Source organism: Chaetodon auriga, chromosome 12, assembly GCF_051107435.1.
Source record: "Chaetodon auriga isolate fChaAug3 chromosome 12, fChaAug3.hap1, whole genome shotgun sequence".
In the NCBI taxonomy this organism is placed as follows: domain Eukaryota; kingdom Metazoa; phylum Chordata; class Actinopteri; order Chaetodontiformes; family Chaetodontidae; genus Chaetodon; species Chaetodon auriga.
Window position 1 is genome coordinate 19,514,420 of NC_135085.1, and position 15,680 is coordinate 19,530,099.

The 15,680-nt window shown below is 42.9% G+C and overlaps 1 protein-coding gene across 1 annotated transcript; it reads right to left on the minus strand.

Moving 5' to 3' along the window:
• Window positions 1-253: 253 nt before the first annotated feature.
• Window positions 254-15,159, minus strand: ap1m1 (adaptor related protein complex 1 subunit mu 1). Its single transcript, XM_076745160.1, has 12 exons — window positions 14,952-15,159; window positions 13,871-14,027; window positions 13,694-13,761; window positions 13,438-13,568; window positions 11,775-11,922; window positions 11,470-11,596; window positions 11,036-11,178; window positions 8,597-8,668; window positions 8,186-8,344; window positions 7,819-7,944; window positions 1,500-1,575; window positions 254-1,095 (listed from the first exon to the last, which is right to left on the minus strand). The coding sequence occupies exons 1-12, from the start codon at window positions 14,991-14,993 to the stop codon at window positions 1,073-1,075; spliced, it is 1,272 nt and encodes a 423-aa protein (XP_076601275.1). The 5' UTR covers window positions 14,994-15,159; the 3' UTR covers window positions 254-1,072.
• Window positions 15,160-15,680: the final 521 nt, after the last annotated feature.

The window sequence follows — 15,680 nt, forward strand, 5'->3', positions numbered from 1 at the left end:
CACGGCCCTGGGTATTAAGAGTTGCACTGTTTGGAAAGACCTCCAGGACGGGGTGGAAAGAACCATCCAGGGTTTGCTACAACCACAGGCCTGATACAGGAAACCCCCTCCTCCGTGTGTCTCTGCAGTTTTCCCCTGCATTCAGCATTCCTCATAGGTCTGTGGGACAGGTGCCTGCGGATGACACTACGACAGCTCAGTGCGATGGCCGCGGCGATGTCGCGCATGAAATGACGCAAGGAGACGATGGAACGGTTTTCTCTAAATAGACATTTAATGATTTGAAATAATGTGGTTACAGGCGGGGAAAAGGGAAACAGGTGTTGGGGCGGAAAAGAGGGATTTTCGACTGGTTTTCTATTTTCTGTGCAACTTAAACTGCCCACATTTTATTCTTATCTGCAAAGCTGAATGTCAAAAGAGCCGAAGCACAACAGCCATGCAGGAAGGCATCGCTCTGGCATGTATCAGTGGCATCACACGGAGGTGATAATACAAAGAAAAGAGAGGACTTTGCCTTTTCATTTACAGTCATTAAACAAATAACACTGAATCGGAGTTCAATAACATGTAACAAATATATACAGACAATCAACATGGCGGAATTGTGGCAGAACAAAGCAGCTTCATACAAAATGTCCTACTCAGACTGACCGGAGAGCGTGTTATTAACATGTGTGGTTGTCTTTACAGTAACTTTAAGTGGGAATTGTAACATACTGTTTTAAACCATTTGACCCTTTATGGTAGATTGTGTACATCTCGGCACTGTTTGATGTAAACATTGCTCCTGCTTTCCTTGGCGTTCGTTCACATAAAGAGCTACACAGTAGTAAAACATAATTACTTTAATTACTTTTTTTTTTTTTTAACCTCGGCTAACCGAAGGCTCCATCTAATAATTGCATTGATCAGAAATTAATATAACTTCAACAAATACAAAAAAATAAAACAAAAAGTAGATACTGACAGTCCTCTGGTCTCATGACTGACACCTGCCATTGATAGCATATTAGCGGCTCGACTCCGCCCCCTCTGATCTCCACCTGCCTACTGCCGGCTGAGGCGCTGCCTACTGGGTCCGGAGCTGGTAATCTGAGGAGGAAATGGACGAGACTTAATCAAATGGACAAAGAAAAGAGGGGATCGAGGAGAAATCAAGTGGAGGCAGCTGATGCTTTCCACCCAGACTGAATGGAACACAAAGGAAATGAGATGAGGATGTTTGGCAATTAGTGGCAACATTAGCAAAAAGACCAACATGTGCAACCTTGGTAATCTCAGTGTGAAGATCAGGGAAGCTCAGCTAAAATAAGTTCACTTTCTCACATTTCGCAGGACGTTGCCACATTGCCTCATGTTCTACAGTGTATCCCCTTTTCATAGAACAGCATCAGTACAAGGCTGGTTCCCACCGCATTGCACTGCATTGCCCAACTATTGCCTAATAACTGCACATATGGGCACTATGCACAAGTTTCACTGAACTCTTCACCCACCTCCATTCTGGGTGATGTAGCGCACCCACGGCAGGGCCTGGTATCCACTCTTCTCAATGATCTTCAGGTAACGCACCTGTTGAGGGAAACCAAAGCTGAATGGCTGAACTGATCGTGTGCAGGGTCGCAGGATGACGAGGTTTCCAGTCGAACACATACAGACAAACTAAAGCATGAACACATTCTCACCTGTGGGAGCCAACAATTCACCCACAGTGACCTGCATGTCTTTGTACTCTGGAAGATGTTTGGTTTAGTACTGGAGCATCCAAATGAAACCCATGCAGACACAAGGAGAAAACAGCACCCATAAAAAGGCCCAGGCTGACGTGTTTTAACCCAGGAGATCCCAACAAGCACTCAATAGCAATGTCCCACCTCCATACCACGTGCTAATTCTTAGCAGGTCTACGAGTATGCACACTTAAAAAAACACATATTTTTGAATGTACTGTGGGTCTGCACTATTCTCCCACAAAGCGATGGAGGACAAAGGACCTGGAGGTGGACAGCTGCAAAAAATTAAAATGAATTGCAGAGGGTGGTGTGACAGCTCCAAAAAGATCACAGCAACCAAAAAATAACAATATTTTGAAAAACATTTTGCTTTTGTTGGTGAAGTTCATTTGTCAGTCACGTTGTAAAGCCTCAGTGTTTGTTACATGTATGTACTGTAGCATTTCCTGCTAGCGTAAAACGGTAAAGCATGTTGACTTCATGCATGTTTAAAGTATATATATGTACTGTAACTGCATCCCATTATCACCTCCTCATAGCTGCAAAGTTCTGCTGGAAGAAGTATTTTGGTGAGTTCAAGGATTATTTCTTACATGTTGAACATAAAGAGCAACAGTGGTCACCTGCATGATGCTGCAGTGGTGGTTTGGGATGTTTGTATGAATAATTTGACAAAGCATTTCGAGTTTTGACTCTCTGTTATGCAAAGGAGCAACAGATCACAAGATGTAGGCACAAACTATACGTTGCTCAGAGCCACCTGTAAAGCCAGCAGGCGGAGAGTATTCTATACTCAAAAGATAGACTTTCAGTGGAGTACTTCTACTGCAAGTTGTAGTAAGAGTCAAGTGTTGTTGATGAGGAAGCAGTAGTATGAGTCACACCGAGAAGGGGGAAACAGATACAGAACAGCTTTCAAGGGACACACAAAGTGAATTTACATAACTGTAACATACTGTTTTTCGACGCCCGGGAGGAAAAAAAATGCACGTCAGCATAATCAGGCTACAACTTTCACAAGCCATTAACCGATATTTCACCAGAGCCGTGTTACCACACAGCTGAATTTCGAGAAAACACTCCAAAAATACCCTGCCGTCCGCACTGCGACTGAACATGATTGCGCATCGCTTTTCCCAGTCAGGTGGAGGAACAAAACAGTTAAAACTCATGTCACTGCAGCGATCGCTCTACGTTAGCTAGATTTATAGTGACTTATTTATAAAAGATGAAACATGACTTCATTTACTTAAATAAGCATTTCTACGACATCAAAACTTAGTTCTCTGTGGTGTGTTATTTCATCTTGTGGTTGCAATAAGTATCTGTCACTGTGTGCTACAAAAATAATTACAGACACATCTTTCATGCATCAATGTGATTTTGCAGTGACATCTCTCACACACACCTTTCTGTAAAAAAAAAAAAAAAAAAGAAGGGAGATCTGCGCTCTCACAATTCACAGGGATGAGAATGTGGACGTTTTAAGGCTGACACGACCCCTCTCTGAGAGATGCTGCCGTGCCAGGTCTCCATCATGCCAGTTCCCAGCTGAAAGCAGGCCAGACGGGGCAGGAATTTGTGCGGCGGGCGTCTGGTGAGGCCTCGCCAGTGGCCGCCTTGTTATTACCTTCCACTACACAGTGAGGTCAGAGAGGGAGAGCGAGCGCCGCGGCCAGCAGACACATGACGACAAACACATAGACGCAGGATCACCGAGTTTGCCGGCGCAGCAATTCTCCCTGAACCCAGCAGCCAAACATGCAGTCGGCCTGACCGTGGGTACGCAGTCAGCAAAACGGCATCAAAAGCCATCCTCCGCAAAATATCATTATGGCTTGTAAGATGAGAAGGGGAACGGAGGATGTTTGTTGTATCTCGTTTGGTAAGTACAGACTACTTGTGTGGTCTGGATTTATCAGGCTTTTGGTAGGAGCTATGACCCAAAATGCATCTGCCAACTTGTTTGGGTTCCCTCGACATCACCTAAAGATGAGAGCTTTGAAAACGCAGCGACATCCACGCTCTCGTTGCCTCTCGGCCAACGTGTGGGGTTACTCCACTTCTCGTTAAATTTATAAGGTGCACTTACGTGCATCGTGCACACTTCACATGTGCTCTCCCCTACACTTAGTGGTACAGTTAAGAGGAACTTTCTCATGCTTTGATATTGACATGTGTCTAATTAAACTTCACAGCCTCTTCTCACACGTACAGAGTGGTGTTACTGGCTGCATTAAGAGTCTGAGACCCAGTCTGCCGTTGCTCTGTAATAAGACCAAGGTTACTGGCCTGACACAAGAGTTCGATGGGAATATGGCTCTTAATAGGTTGCCTCTGAGATGGTGGGTGCACCACAGTGTGGTTGCAAACACTGAGCGGGGAGTTTTTAAACATTTGGCTTGACAGACAGTGGAGGTACTGCGGAGGCCAACAACAACTTGAGAACTAGTGAACTGCAACAACCGAAGCACTAATCCTGATCTCTTAGGTCCATACTTGTAGCTCCGAAATGCCAGTGGAAGACCTTATTTCCAATAATTGCTCCAAGTCAACATTTCGGGGACTTCTGGTGCAGAGAGCAGATGTCTGGATAGCAGATACGCCGACCAAGACTTCCTTCCTTGTGCAGGTCATTGTTTACAGCCCACTGAGCAACTTCAGACGCTAATGCACATATAAGAAAAAGCTCAATCACTGTGACTCTTTACCAGGATAAATCCAGAGCCCGCACAAATGTGATACTACTACGAGACTAATCAGACTGCAAACAGAAACCAGGACGCTTCTGATACCAAAACCTTGTCCCTTTTCTACAGATTCTGCATTCGCAGGCAGACATCTGTTCATATCATCTGAAACCAAAAGTTATTTTCTTTTAAATATTAAGAGTCAAAACTACCCATCACTACTCATCTCAACCACCGAGCACAGAGCGTTTTGATATGTCACATCGTCTTTGATGTACTTAAGTCAACCCGCCTGAGCCATCTCCAGCACTCAGTTGATGTTCGGCCAAAACATAAAAGAAAAAAAAAAAAGAGGTCCCCAGGGTGCGCTGCGGCTTTCAGAACCAGACCTTTTCAGGTGGCTTCCTTCCAGGAAGTTGCAGATTTAACGGAAGAAAAAGCATTCTTGATCTTTGGCCAGTTTATGGTTTCATGGGTTTCATTATAAATATATGTTCTATTTTGTTTAACTTCCAACGGCCAACTGACCAGAATAATGTAAATGAACACCTCAACAGATGACTTTTTTCAAAAACTTGCTCAACCAACCAGCTGGGACGTCATTCATGCTAAAGGCAGTTTTGCAGAGAATCTTTCAGAAAAACTGCACATTGCAAGTTTTCTGATCATAAACTGCTGTTTGTACGGTCCATTTAACATTATTCCACCCTGTGCTTGTTGAATGATTATATCAGTGCACCTTTGAGGGCTTTTTCAGCCTTTTTAAGTGACTAATTAGGTAAATCCAAGGTGATATTGCTAATACTGTTAATGATTAAAAAGCACAATAACAGCTGTAGAATTTGACCACCTCGCTCCGATCACTGATCTTTCTGCACAAAAGGTGTGTCTGAACTGAAGTGAGCAGGAAATACTCCTTTTTCCTGCATTTAGATACAAGTCAGCAATGGTTTGTAGAAACCACAAAAAGAGGATCCATCAACCAAACAGATGAGCAAGTCTAGACGACAGACTGCACCGAGTATCACAGATCTGTCCTTTTAATATGACCTCCACTTCATTGTGTTACAATCTTTAAAAAATGTTTGATGATTATGTTGTTTGTAAAATGTTGTACTTCTCAGGTTTGGTCCTCAGAAAGACGCGCTTAAAAAGAAATTCAGATTAATGGAGTGGATTGTTGAAAACGGACAAAAAAATTGTTTTTCTTTTTGAGGGTGAGACCATAAAAAAAGTCAAAAATACCTTTAAAATACTCCTTTACAGAAACATTAAAAGTTAAAGCCATTTTTAATCCACATTTTTAAAGTCTTTCACTGTAACACAGGACACGGCTTTCGCTGACGGACACGTAAAGCGACTCCACGCCCGCCTTTGTCGCTGCTCTCTGACTTGCTTTTATTCGAGCATCTGTTCATTTATAAATTGGCAAAGATTTAAAAGGAAGGAAGGAAAAGAAGATCATTTCTTTCAGCTGCCAAATTACCTTGGAAAATGACAGGCATTCTTATACTGCCAAAACTGCCCCAATTAAAGGTATGATATATTTCAATTAACTTGGGTTAGAGCCTCTTGTTTCCGAGTGGGCTGCATAATGTCTGTACAACTTAATAACGTTTTATTGACCATCATAGGAAATGTGGAGAAGCTGGAAAATGTGACCTTGTAGCTCTTTTAATGAGAGTTATGCAGAAAGCAGTATTAAAAGTTAAGAAGTCAATAAAACTGGGTTAGAAGGAGCGCTCTGGGACCCCATCAGTGGAGAAGAATGAAGCTGATCCAACAGCTTATTGTTCAAAACATGCAGCTTGTTATGAAAGTAAGTTTTCAAATAGGAAGTTTATTTACAATTTTAATGCTTATAAGAATTCATTTCTGCTCAGCTTCGCTGCTCTTGGGATCTACTGCCCACACTTCCTTTATTTTTTCTGTAAAAACACACTTAAAAACAGTGCTTGAGTAATACCACTTCATTATTCATCTTGACTGTTTGCTTTAAGGAATTAACGATTATTTACAAAAGTCTGCGACAAAGATGTATGTGGCTGCTTCTTAAGCACATTTTATAATTACACTGTGATTACAGCTCACCACACGCTCATAGGAACTGACTATGTGCAATAACAGCGCTGAAAATCTGAGAGACTTGTAGGAGAGGCTGGCTGTATCTACAGATGTGCAAGCTGAGAATCAAAAACGCCTTCAAGAGGAAATAAGTGTGAGTTTTGGGGTGAGGTTCATGCATTAAATCTACAGAGAATGAATAAAAGACATTGTTTTCCTGTGACCTTCATTATTACTCTGCGCAATAAGCCGCATGATGCAGCATTTTAAAGCGCTTTCATTTGAAGAAGCTGCTTTCTTGTTATTCAAGGAAGTAGCACAGATAAACCGTTCCGAGTTCCTAGAAAACCAGCATTTAAATGAGTGCACCAGTATTTTACAACTTCTGGTTCAAGCATCACTTGAGAATTTTTCAGTTTCAGAGCTCTTGCTGTAGATAATCAGGCACAAAGTCAAGTGAGAGCTGGCCAATGCAGCGCTGAGCTGAAAGCATGTAGATGTACAAGTTGAGAACACTTCTCGAGCGATTATACGATATTTTCAAATGGAGTTTGTCAAGTTGCCATTGCTTCCTCACATCAAGACATGGGAAAACTTAATTTTGTGTTACTGTGGTGCTACACATATAATCACAGGACAACTGTGATTATACAGTAAGTGCAGCACGTCTGTGTAAGTCTGTGGTCAGCAAGCATTTTCCTCCAAACATGAAGGAAAAACATTAGCTTCTCGTCTCAGTTTCATGGGAATCGCAATCAAAATCCAATCAATCTATTTACCTCTGACACAGACAGACATCTTCTATCACTGTGATTAACACAGAAAGCAGCGGGGTTGATGAGCAGTTGCTTTCTGGTTTGATCAGCAGTAGAAATTTGCTCCACCGCTACAGGAGTGTGACAGTTTAACAGCGCTCCCTTACTGCCCCCTGTGGCCACAAACGGGACCCACATGAATTGTTTGAATTCCTTCTCTGGAGAGAGAGAGAGAGTACGTTTGAGAGACACTGCTGCGTGCCATAAATTCTAAATCCAGAATGACACAAAAAAACAACAGAAAACCACAAGATATTTGGACTATGCACGCAGGTGCAAACAAACTGCAGCGTTTGCTTGAACGGGCTCCCGGATGGTTGGCTATATGGGACTGACAAACACGGCTTGACCAACTTTTAACAGATTTAGTAAATGTTCCTGTAGACGTTTCAGTTTCAGCTTATTTTATCTGAGCCCACGTGCTGCTGCTGCAAGGCGGTAAAACAAATCGCTCATGCATCATGTGCAAACACTGTGTGACAGAGGTCAGGTGTGCATGTGTGGGGGGTGTACCTGGATGCCTGAGGTGGTGAAGTACGGGATCTCAAACTTGACACTGATTGGTGGCTTCCCCTCCTTGTCCTCAGCCTCTACGCTCGGCAGACCGAAGTGGGCTCGCATCAAGTACTCCTTTCCACCCTGTGACAAGTCACGACACAGACTATAACACTCTGGGATCTTCGTCTGCTAAATCGAGTTAAATCGAGGTTTTATAGACGAGAACTGTGGCAGAAACACAGAAACTGACTTTTTCCAAGAGACGGGTGACAAACACATGCAAGCTGCAACCCAAAACCTTATGTCGGTAATACTTAAAAACACAAACACAAGTCATTTTTAACCATCTGAGCGATACTCATGAGTCACGATTTCTGCTCACGGGGAAGGACTTGATTGACCAGACGATTTCGCTGTTCTCAGGAACCCACTTCACGCTGCCCACTGTGGTCTTGAATTTGGGTGAGTCAGCGTCCGTTGGCACAGGAATGTGGATCTCCACGTTGTTGGCAGTGGAACGCCTTTTAAATTGACTCTTTGCCTGAGACGAGAAACACGCAGGTCAAGTTTAACACGAAGCGCCGCCTGAACAGGGTGTTAAACTGGAGCTTAGAGACAGTTTTAAAGAGGTATTTTAATTAGGCTTGACACAAGATGCACAACATAAAGAAACTCCATGAAAATCATTACAAACATACTATGGTGACCAATAACCATTTGATCCAGGTTTGACAACAACGATGCCGCGACAGACATCAGGGCAACCGATGCACGGACCGAAAAAGTGACCAACCTTGATCATGTACTCGATCCGACTGTGGGAGTGCTTCTCAATGACAGACTCAATCCAGATCAAGGGCTTCACCTGAGAGACAAACAACACACAGGTTTTACCCACAAGCTGATTCATTTTAACACGTGTGCCAGTTGAACTAACATGACACAGTCACCACCTAGTGGACAAAAGATGACGCTACAACTAGAAACAAAAGAAAACTTAAAGAATGGAGCATAAACTTGCTGGATTTCCAGCACCAGCAACAAAAACAGCAAATAGTCACATACACAGGTTTGAACAGTGTGAACTCTGAGTGCTCTCAGAGCTGCAGAGGACATTTAGGGGAACACACAGACTGCGCAAAACTTGGGAGGGATGTTGACTTGTCACGCTGTGTAATTGTGTAACATGTTTCTTACTGTATCCTCCTAAAACATCTCTTAGATTTCTGCTTTTTTTTAATAAATGTGACTCCGATACGTACTGAGTGGGATATTTTACAGCTGAAAAATCAACTTGTCGGTTATTTCTGCAGGACGAACTTTGCAAAGGCAACACCTCAAACCTACTTTCCTTCCTGCAATTTCTTGTTATTGGCTTTTTTGCTAACATGTACAAAGGTGCAAATCTATCTGAAATAAGTTCATATTGGCCAGTATATCTAGCTCTAACATAGCATACAGAGAGAGAGAGAGAGAGCTCCAAACCTATGAATGAACCTATGAACCTTATGCAGAAATATGTCACTTCTTTTGCTGCTGTGCTGGATGCTACTATACTTCTCTGTACTCGTTGTTTTAACACCACTCACCCACAAACTGCAGTGGGTTTTGGGGGAAGGAGGAGGCATGGCAGACAGGTCTTTATTTCATCCACATGAGCAGACGCTGAATCTTAAAATGTGGTCAGTCGCTTCACAAGTTGTTCCCTGAGTGGCCAATTTCAAATCTGTTTGTGCTGCTTGCTAACACGGACGACTGGAAAGACCTCTGCTCCACAGCACTACTTCCCTTCCCACAAGCTTACTGGAAACTCTATTGTGAAACATTTATTGAGAATTGGATGCCAATTTAAGCTTTCTTAAAATAATGTGTTTGCCTCCTGTATTACTCATTATATTTGACTGTCCACTTCCTTCCCATGACGATGCTTTTGGGATCTGAAATGGTCGAGACCTGGTTGATGATGAAGCAGTTTCGCCTCGTTTAGCCTCCTTTGAGCAAAGGCTGGTTTGGCCCCATCGCTTTCATTTTTTCCACGTTAGGACTTTTGTGTACAAATACTTACGTAGCACAATAACCGTGCCTTGTTGTCAAAAGCTGCTGTAAACATCTTCGCTCAATATTTCTGTAAATATTTATCCGAAACCAAAGGGAAACTGGCTGTCAGGGGTCCTGGGAGTCATCCTGGCTGCTAACATATTGGGCCAGTTAAAGGACAAAAAAACAACAAAGAAATATGGAATACCACATGTGCACGAGTCATGATCGTAGTTTATATACTGTAGTGTGGTCATGATTCACCTGCTTTCACCACAGTTTATTTAACACGCTGCTGAATTGATGGTGAAGTGGTTAAATGTGGCCTTTGTAACTCACTGCCGCCGTTGTACAGATTCAGGGAAACGAGGACTTGGGCAAAACAACATATATGAGGGAAAGCTACGCAAGTCTCACCGAGGGTAAACACAGAGAGGAGCAGCCTGGATTGACCGTTATGGTCAACTGCACAGGGACCGACTCCCACTGGCTGACGGGTCTTTCCATGCTGCAACAATATTTGTCTCAACTGCTGTTCTGAGTCAAGAGTCCAGGCTCATTACTTATTGTAAAGCTCTTTGTAACACTGATTTGGAAAAAAAAGCTGTATAGTTTGTATTATTAGGAGTTTTATTCTTGTTCTTTTCCTGCCAGATTTCTTTTATTTATTTGCCATTAGCTATTTCCAGCTCAACAGCTACTCCTCCTGGGGTCCACTGGAATAAAGATACCCACCCGAAGGGTCATTAAGATATTTATGGGAGAGTTACTAGAATAAGGCATTCAGCAGAGCTGTGGGACTCAGCTCTCAGTGGAGCGAACTCCTCTGAACTCAAGCTACAACCTTGTTCCAGTTTAAAGTCGTGAACACGGTTTGCATGTTATGTGCTCGCCTGGAGAAAAGTGGCCTGTACTCTGATTTTGATTCCACGCACATTAACTGGCTGTATTTCCTACAGTTGAGCCACTGGTTGATATGGTGGCCTGTAAGGACAATATCTGAGAGCATGCACATTAAGAAAGGCTATAAGAACCCCAGGAACTAAACTGGCATCTCAGAAAATTACCAGTAAGTGTGGTGGGTGCTTGGCAGGTGTTCATTCACACCTTCCCCTTATTCAGGGCCAGTCTATCGATCTACGAGACCCCGCTGGGAGAACGGGGGGCTGGAAGGTGTCTGATGTGCAGTACTCACATGAGTGTTGAGGCGGTAGGACATGAGCTCAAACTCTCCATCGGGGGGAATGAAGGAGATGGTGCGGTCGTTCTCGAAGCGAGACAGGCGGACACACTGGTGAAACTTGACATCCTCCAGCTCAACTGATTTACTCTTCCCACCTAGGTGGAAAAACAAAAAAGATCATTTTAAAAGCAGAAAACTAGAAGAGTGTACCTGCATTGGAAGAGCTAGGATAAATCAGGCCGAGGTCAAACTGCATTTGCAAATAACTTTTCGGGTTTGTCCAATCAGCATGAGGTAACTAACAGATGGTGTATGACAGGAAAAATCGTCTGTGTACTTTGACAGGGTAATTAATTATCATCAAACTTTCCATCAGGCAGCTGCTCACTCAACTCGAATCATCTGCGAACACAGTGTGACCAAAGCGTGTAACAGGAGGAACTCACGTCCAGTGTTTTCAAACAGAACCTTGTCGTTAAGGCCCAAACGCAACTCAGGCATTCCAGACAGGAAGACCCGCATCTTAATGGAGCCCACGATCTCACTGCGGAGAACATTACCATTGGCACTAACCTGAAACGCAGAGAGGTTACAAGTATGAGTGCGGAAAGCAATCAACAGAAGTCCACTTTGAGAAAGCACTGACAGCAAGATCGGCTCGCTAATGTGACGCACAGAGGGAGGAAGTTTTCAAACACTGTTCCTGGCATTCCTTAGGCAACACAGCGCTTCTAAAACAAGGAGTTCCTACCAGGAGGTTGACTGACTCAATGACGTCCAGGAAGACCTCGTTCTTCCTGTACTTGATGCCCTCTGACCTCCAGGAGACGGCGTTGGTGACTGTGGCGGGGGGTCGTGGGGCGCCAGTGTCTAACTTGTGCCCCTCCTGGGTTATGTATCTGAGAGACAAAAATGTAAACACTGAGGCAAAACACAGAAAAGGGGAAATCAACTGTCTGGAGAGCTGAGTTCCCAGAAAGCATCAAAGAAGAACAGAGACTCTGATGGTTGCTGAGGGAGGATTGTCTGACTTATTGCTGTACTCAATGGGGGAAATCCAGAGATCGCTTGCTACATGTCTGCGTCAACCACAGTGCTGTAAGTCTAAACGGTCACTGACAGTACCACCAGGCTGAAAAACAATGTGCAAAACCTGATTCAACGGCTACACAACAGTCAACGAATAAAACCTTCACACCAGTCAAAAAGCTGGTTTGACACCACGCGCTGCACTGGTTAGTAAAAACAAAAGGAGATGTCATCGTGAGTACTGGAACTCAATGACAGATAATGAACAATGACAATTCTGATACCCGACTGAGCTGATTATCAGATAAAACAGCAAAAGTTTTACTGCTGTTTTAGCTTCTCAGTTGTTCACATTTGCAGCTTTTCTTGTGTTTCATTTCATTGCATTTTCATATCTTGAAGCAATGCGGCATGTTTTTTGATTGCTCATATTTGGACCCTGGGGGAGACTTTTGAGCTTCTGTCATGATTTTTTTGTTGATTTTATAGATTAAATGGTTGAGAGGAGGTGACGTGAACCTGGCGACACCTTTTTGTCAGCCAAATGAATTTTTCTGTACACTTCGGCATTCACGACTGCTGCATTTTAGGACTCATCAACTACTCCCAAAAAATAGTCCACTGGTCCATTAATTGCAGCAGATATATCTTATTTTGATGATCAATTCTCATCAAAAAGGTCTCAAATACAAGCCGCAAAGGGTTAACTAATGTAGGCGGGACCAACCTGGGAGTCGGTGAAATCGCAGAGCCCTCAGTTGGCTCTGAGAGGTGATTTACAAACGAGCCGTGATCTGATTGGGCCAAAGCTCAGCACTGCTGTCTGAGCTGGAAGTGCTGTCTGACTGCGGTAATAACACGACTGCTTCCCTGCAGGATAGCGGGAGTCGTTCTTTGTCTTAATACTTTAAATTCTCTTTAGTTGACATGGTCTAAGGGGGAAAATGATCGTTCAGACAAATCTATGTCTGCTCTGGTAAAGTATTTCCACACTGCTGAACGCAGTCACACACTGAGAAGTGCAGCCATGTTTCTTTCTGCCTCCTGCTCTTGCTCGCTTTAGCGCTGCACAATGCACCGCACAGTGTTGAGTCTTTTTCCCCGTTAAAGGGTTTCATTAGCGATAGTTTTTCCTTATCCAAATCGGGGATCTAAGGACGGAGTCAGCAGTGCAGTCTGACAGTGTCGTATGCTGCACGGATTGTAAGACCCCTTGAGGCAAATTTGTGATTCAGGGCTATACAAATATATAAATGAAACTAACTTGACTTGAAGAACACTCAACTTGAATAATCCAGAGATGACTCAATAATGGCAGTATTCTTCAGTTGAATCTCTAATGAATGTACATAAAAGTTAACTGCCGTGAGACTGTGGGAACTCACTCCTGCAGAATCTTGCTGTCTGTGGTCTGAGGATAGCCAAAGTCCATCAGCTCGTCCATCAGCTCGTATATGATGACGAAGTTGTCTCTAATGCTCTCTTCCTCCAGCTCTTTGAAGTACTCTGAAAAAACCTGAGGGACACAAATGCTGTTTTAAAAAGATGTTTGTCCATCGCTGTAAATATACAGTAAAGTATGTGATTCGTTCGAGTTGTTTAAGATCTAAATCTGCTGTAGGTAAAAGCATGCAATGCCACCTGGACGATTTTGTACAAGAAAGAGAAGACGAGCGAGACGCTGGCGTTTTTCTTGGATGTTGCAACCACTGATGTGATATGTGTTAAGGATTTCAGCTGCAAGAGTTGAAAATCCAAACAGCACAAATACCAAGTGTTGCTTCGGTACAAACATCATTCAGTGAATTAAAAGGATACAGTAGAGATTATTGTGTTTGATCCACATGAAACGGACTCCTCCGTGGGCCAGGATTGGAGAGAGCGTGCCCTCCTCCTCTTTGTCCATCAGGAGCGTCATGAAGTGCTCAATCTCTGACATGTCCACATCTCCCCGGTAATTCCGGCACACCAGGACCTGACAGGAAGGAACAGATAAATATTGTAATATTAGTGTTACTGTATGTAAGCAACAGCAGCAGTGTGTGCTCTCAGTGCTGAACGCGTGAGGACTGTCACGATTATACAGTAATGAAACAGCTGTTAAACTGTAACAGTCAGTTACAAAGGGGTGAAGTAATCAAACCGGTCCAAATCCAGTTCTACTGTATAGTTTTTCTTTCTTTCTATCAAACAAATTGAAAGACAATAAGGGTAATGTGGGGAAATGTGCTTTCATTCACTTAAACTTTCTATAATCTCTAGGCATCCATTATGAAGTTTTACCATATGTAGTGTACAAACAAACCTGATAAAATCCAAATCCTGATCACCTTTACAACATTATTTCTGCATACAAGCAGTTTCCTTCTCTATGATGCATGTGTACATTGGGCTGATTCACTCCACTAACACAGAAAATACACGTTAAACTTGCTGCTTATTGAATTTAATGCACCTCAATTAACAAACTCTTAGGCCGGATTTACACGAGGACACCCAGGACTGAAAACACATTGTTGGTACTGTATGTAATGCCGTGCACAGAAGCAATAACAAGTGAGAAAAAAGAATTTATAGGGGATTTTTGTCAGCCTCTTTTCCTTCCCTGCTGCTAACAGCTGGTCACCTGTTCGTTTCTCATCGTATCTGTCGTTATTCTTTCATACAGTTACGTGGCCTACTATTTTTCAGTGTTACTCATCATATGAAACCGTCATCCTGTATTAGGTGCGACACACTGTCTCGAATGCCAAGATAAGACCGAAACACAGCATGTCAACCCACACCGTTACGTTAGCTACCCTGCTGCACATTGAGCCACATCATAATCTGTCAGTGAAGAATGCGTTAGCAAGGCTACTGTTAGCTTAGCAGCGCAGCAGCAGAACAGTTATCTTACCTTTCCTTTTAAATCCAAGACATACACCGCACTCGCAGACATCTTGAACTAATTAATGCGAGCTTAGTTCAGCTCTCCCTCAATAACTTATTGATTATATTTGATAATGACTAGTTCAGGGTTAAAATCAAAGAAGAGCTTTTCATTCATAATACCGAAAAGAGGAAAGGTACCCTTCCTTGTTCCTCACACCATCCATGCATCTAACGAGCGCCCCCTATCGAGCGGGAGGATTATGGAGGAGAGGACTATGACTAAAGTCACACTTCTCAAACTTTTCAGAAGAAATGGATTGAGTAAATATTTATTTGTGAATGCAGTAAATGGCTATGGATATTTTACTATAAAGGCCTGAGTCCTGTATATAAATTATATTCATGCCAGTGTACTGAATTGTATGTAATATCATCAAATATTCACCTTGTTGATCACCTGGCTACCTCACAGCACGGTGATTGATGGATGCAGCATGTCGCCTGTTGTCATTGCTGTCATGATAACAGCCCACAGAAAAACGTTGAAAATGTCTGCAGACATAGAATGAGATGCCACATTTGTATATTCAGTGTCACACACACACTATTGTAATTGAAATAAGTATAAGTAAGTAAATAAATATTTTTATTTGCCCCTATTCAATATTTTGTACTAAAGCTTGTGTCATAAAATGAAGTTATGATTATGCATTTAGAAGTGTGGACAATCTGCATAGCAAAATGCAATGCTCAC

Coding starts and splice junctions, on each gene's coding strand:
- ap1m1 (XM_076745160.1), bottom strand. CDS start 14,993: ATGTCTGCGAGTGCGGTGTATGTCTTGGATTTAAAAGGAAAG. Junction 14,028..14,951: donor TCTTGGATTTAAAAGGAAAG/GTAAGATAACTG, acceptor CCTTCCTGTCAG/GTCCTGGTGTGCCGGAATTA. Junction 11,923..13,437: donor GACAGCAAGATTCTGCAGGA/GTGAGTTCCCAC, acceptor TTTGTCTCTCAG/ATACATAACCCAGGAGGGGC.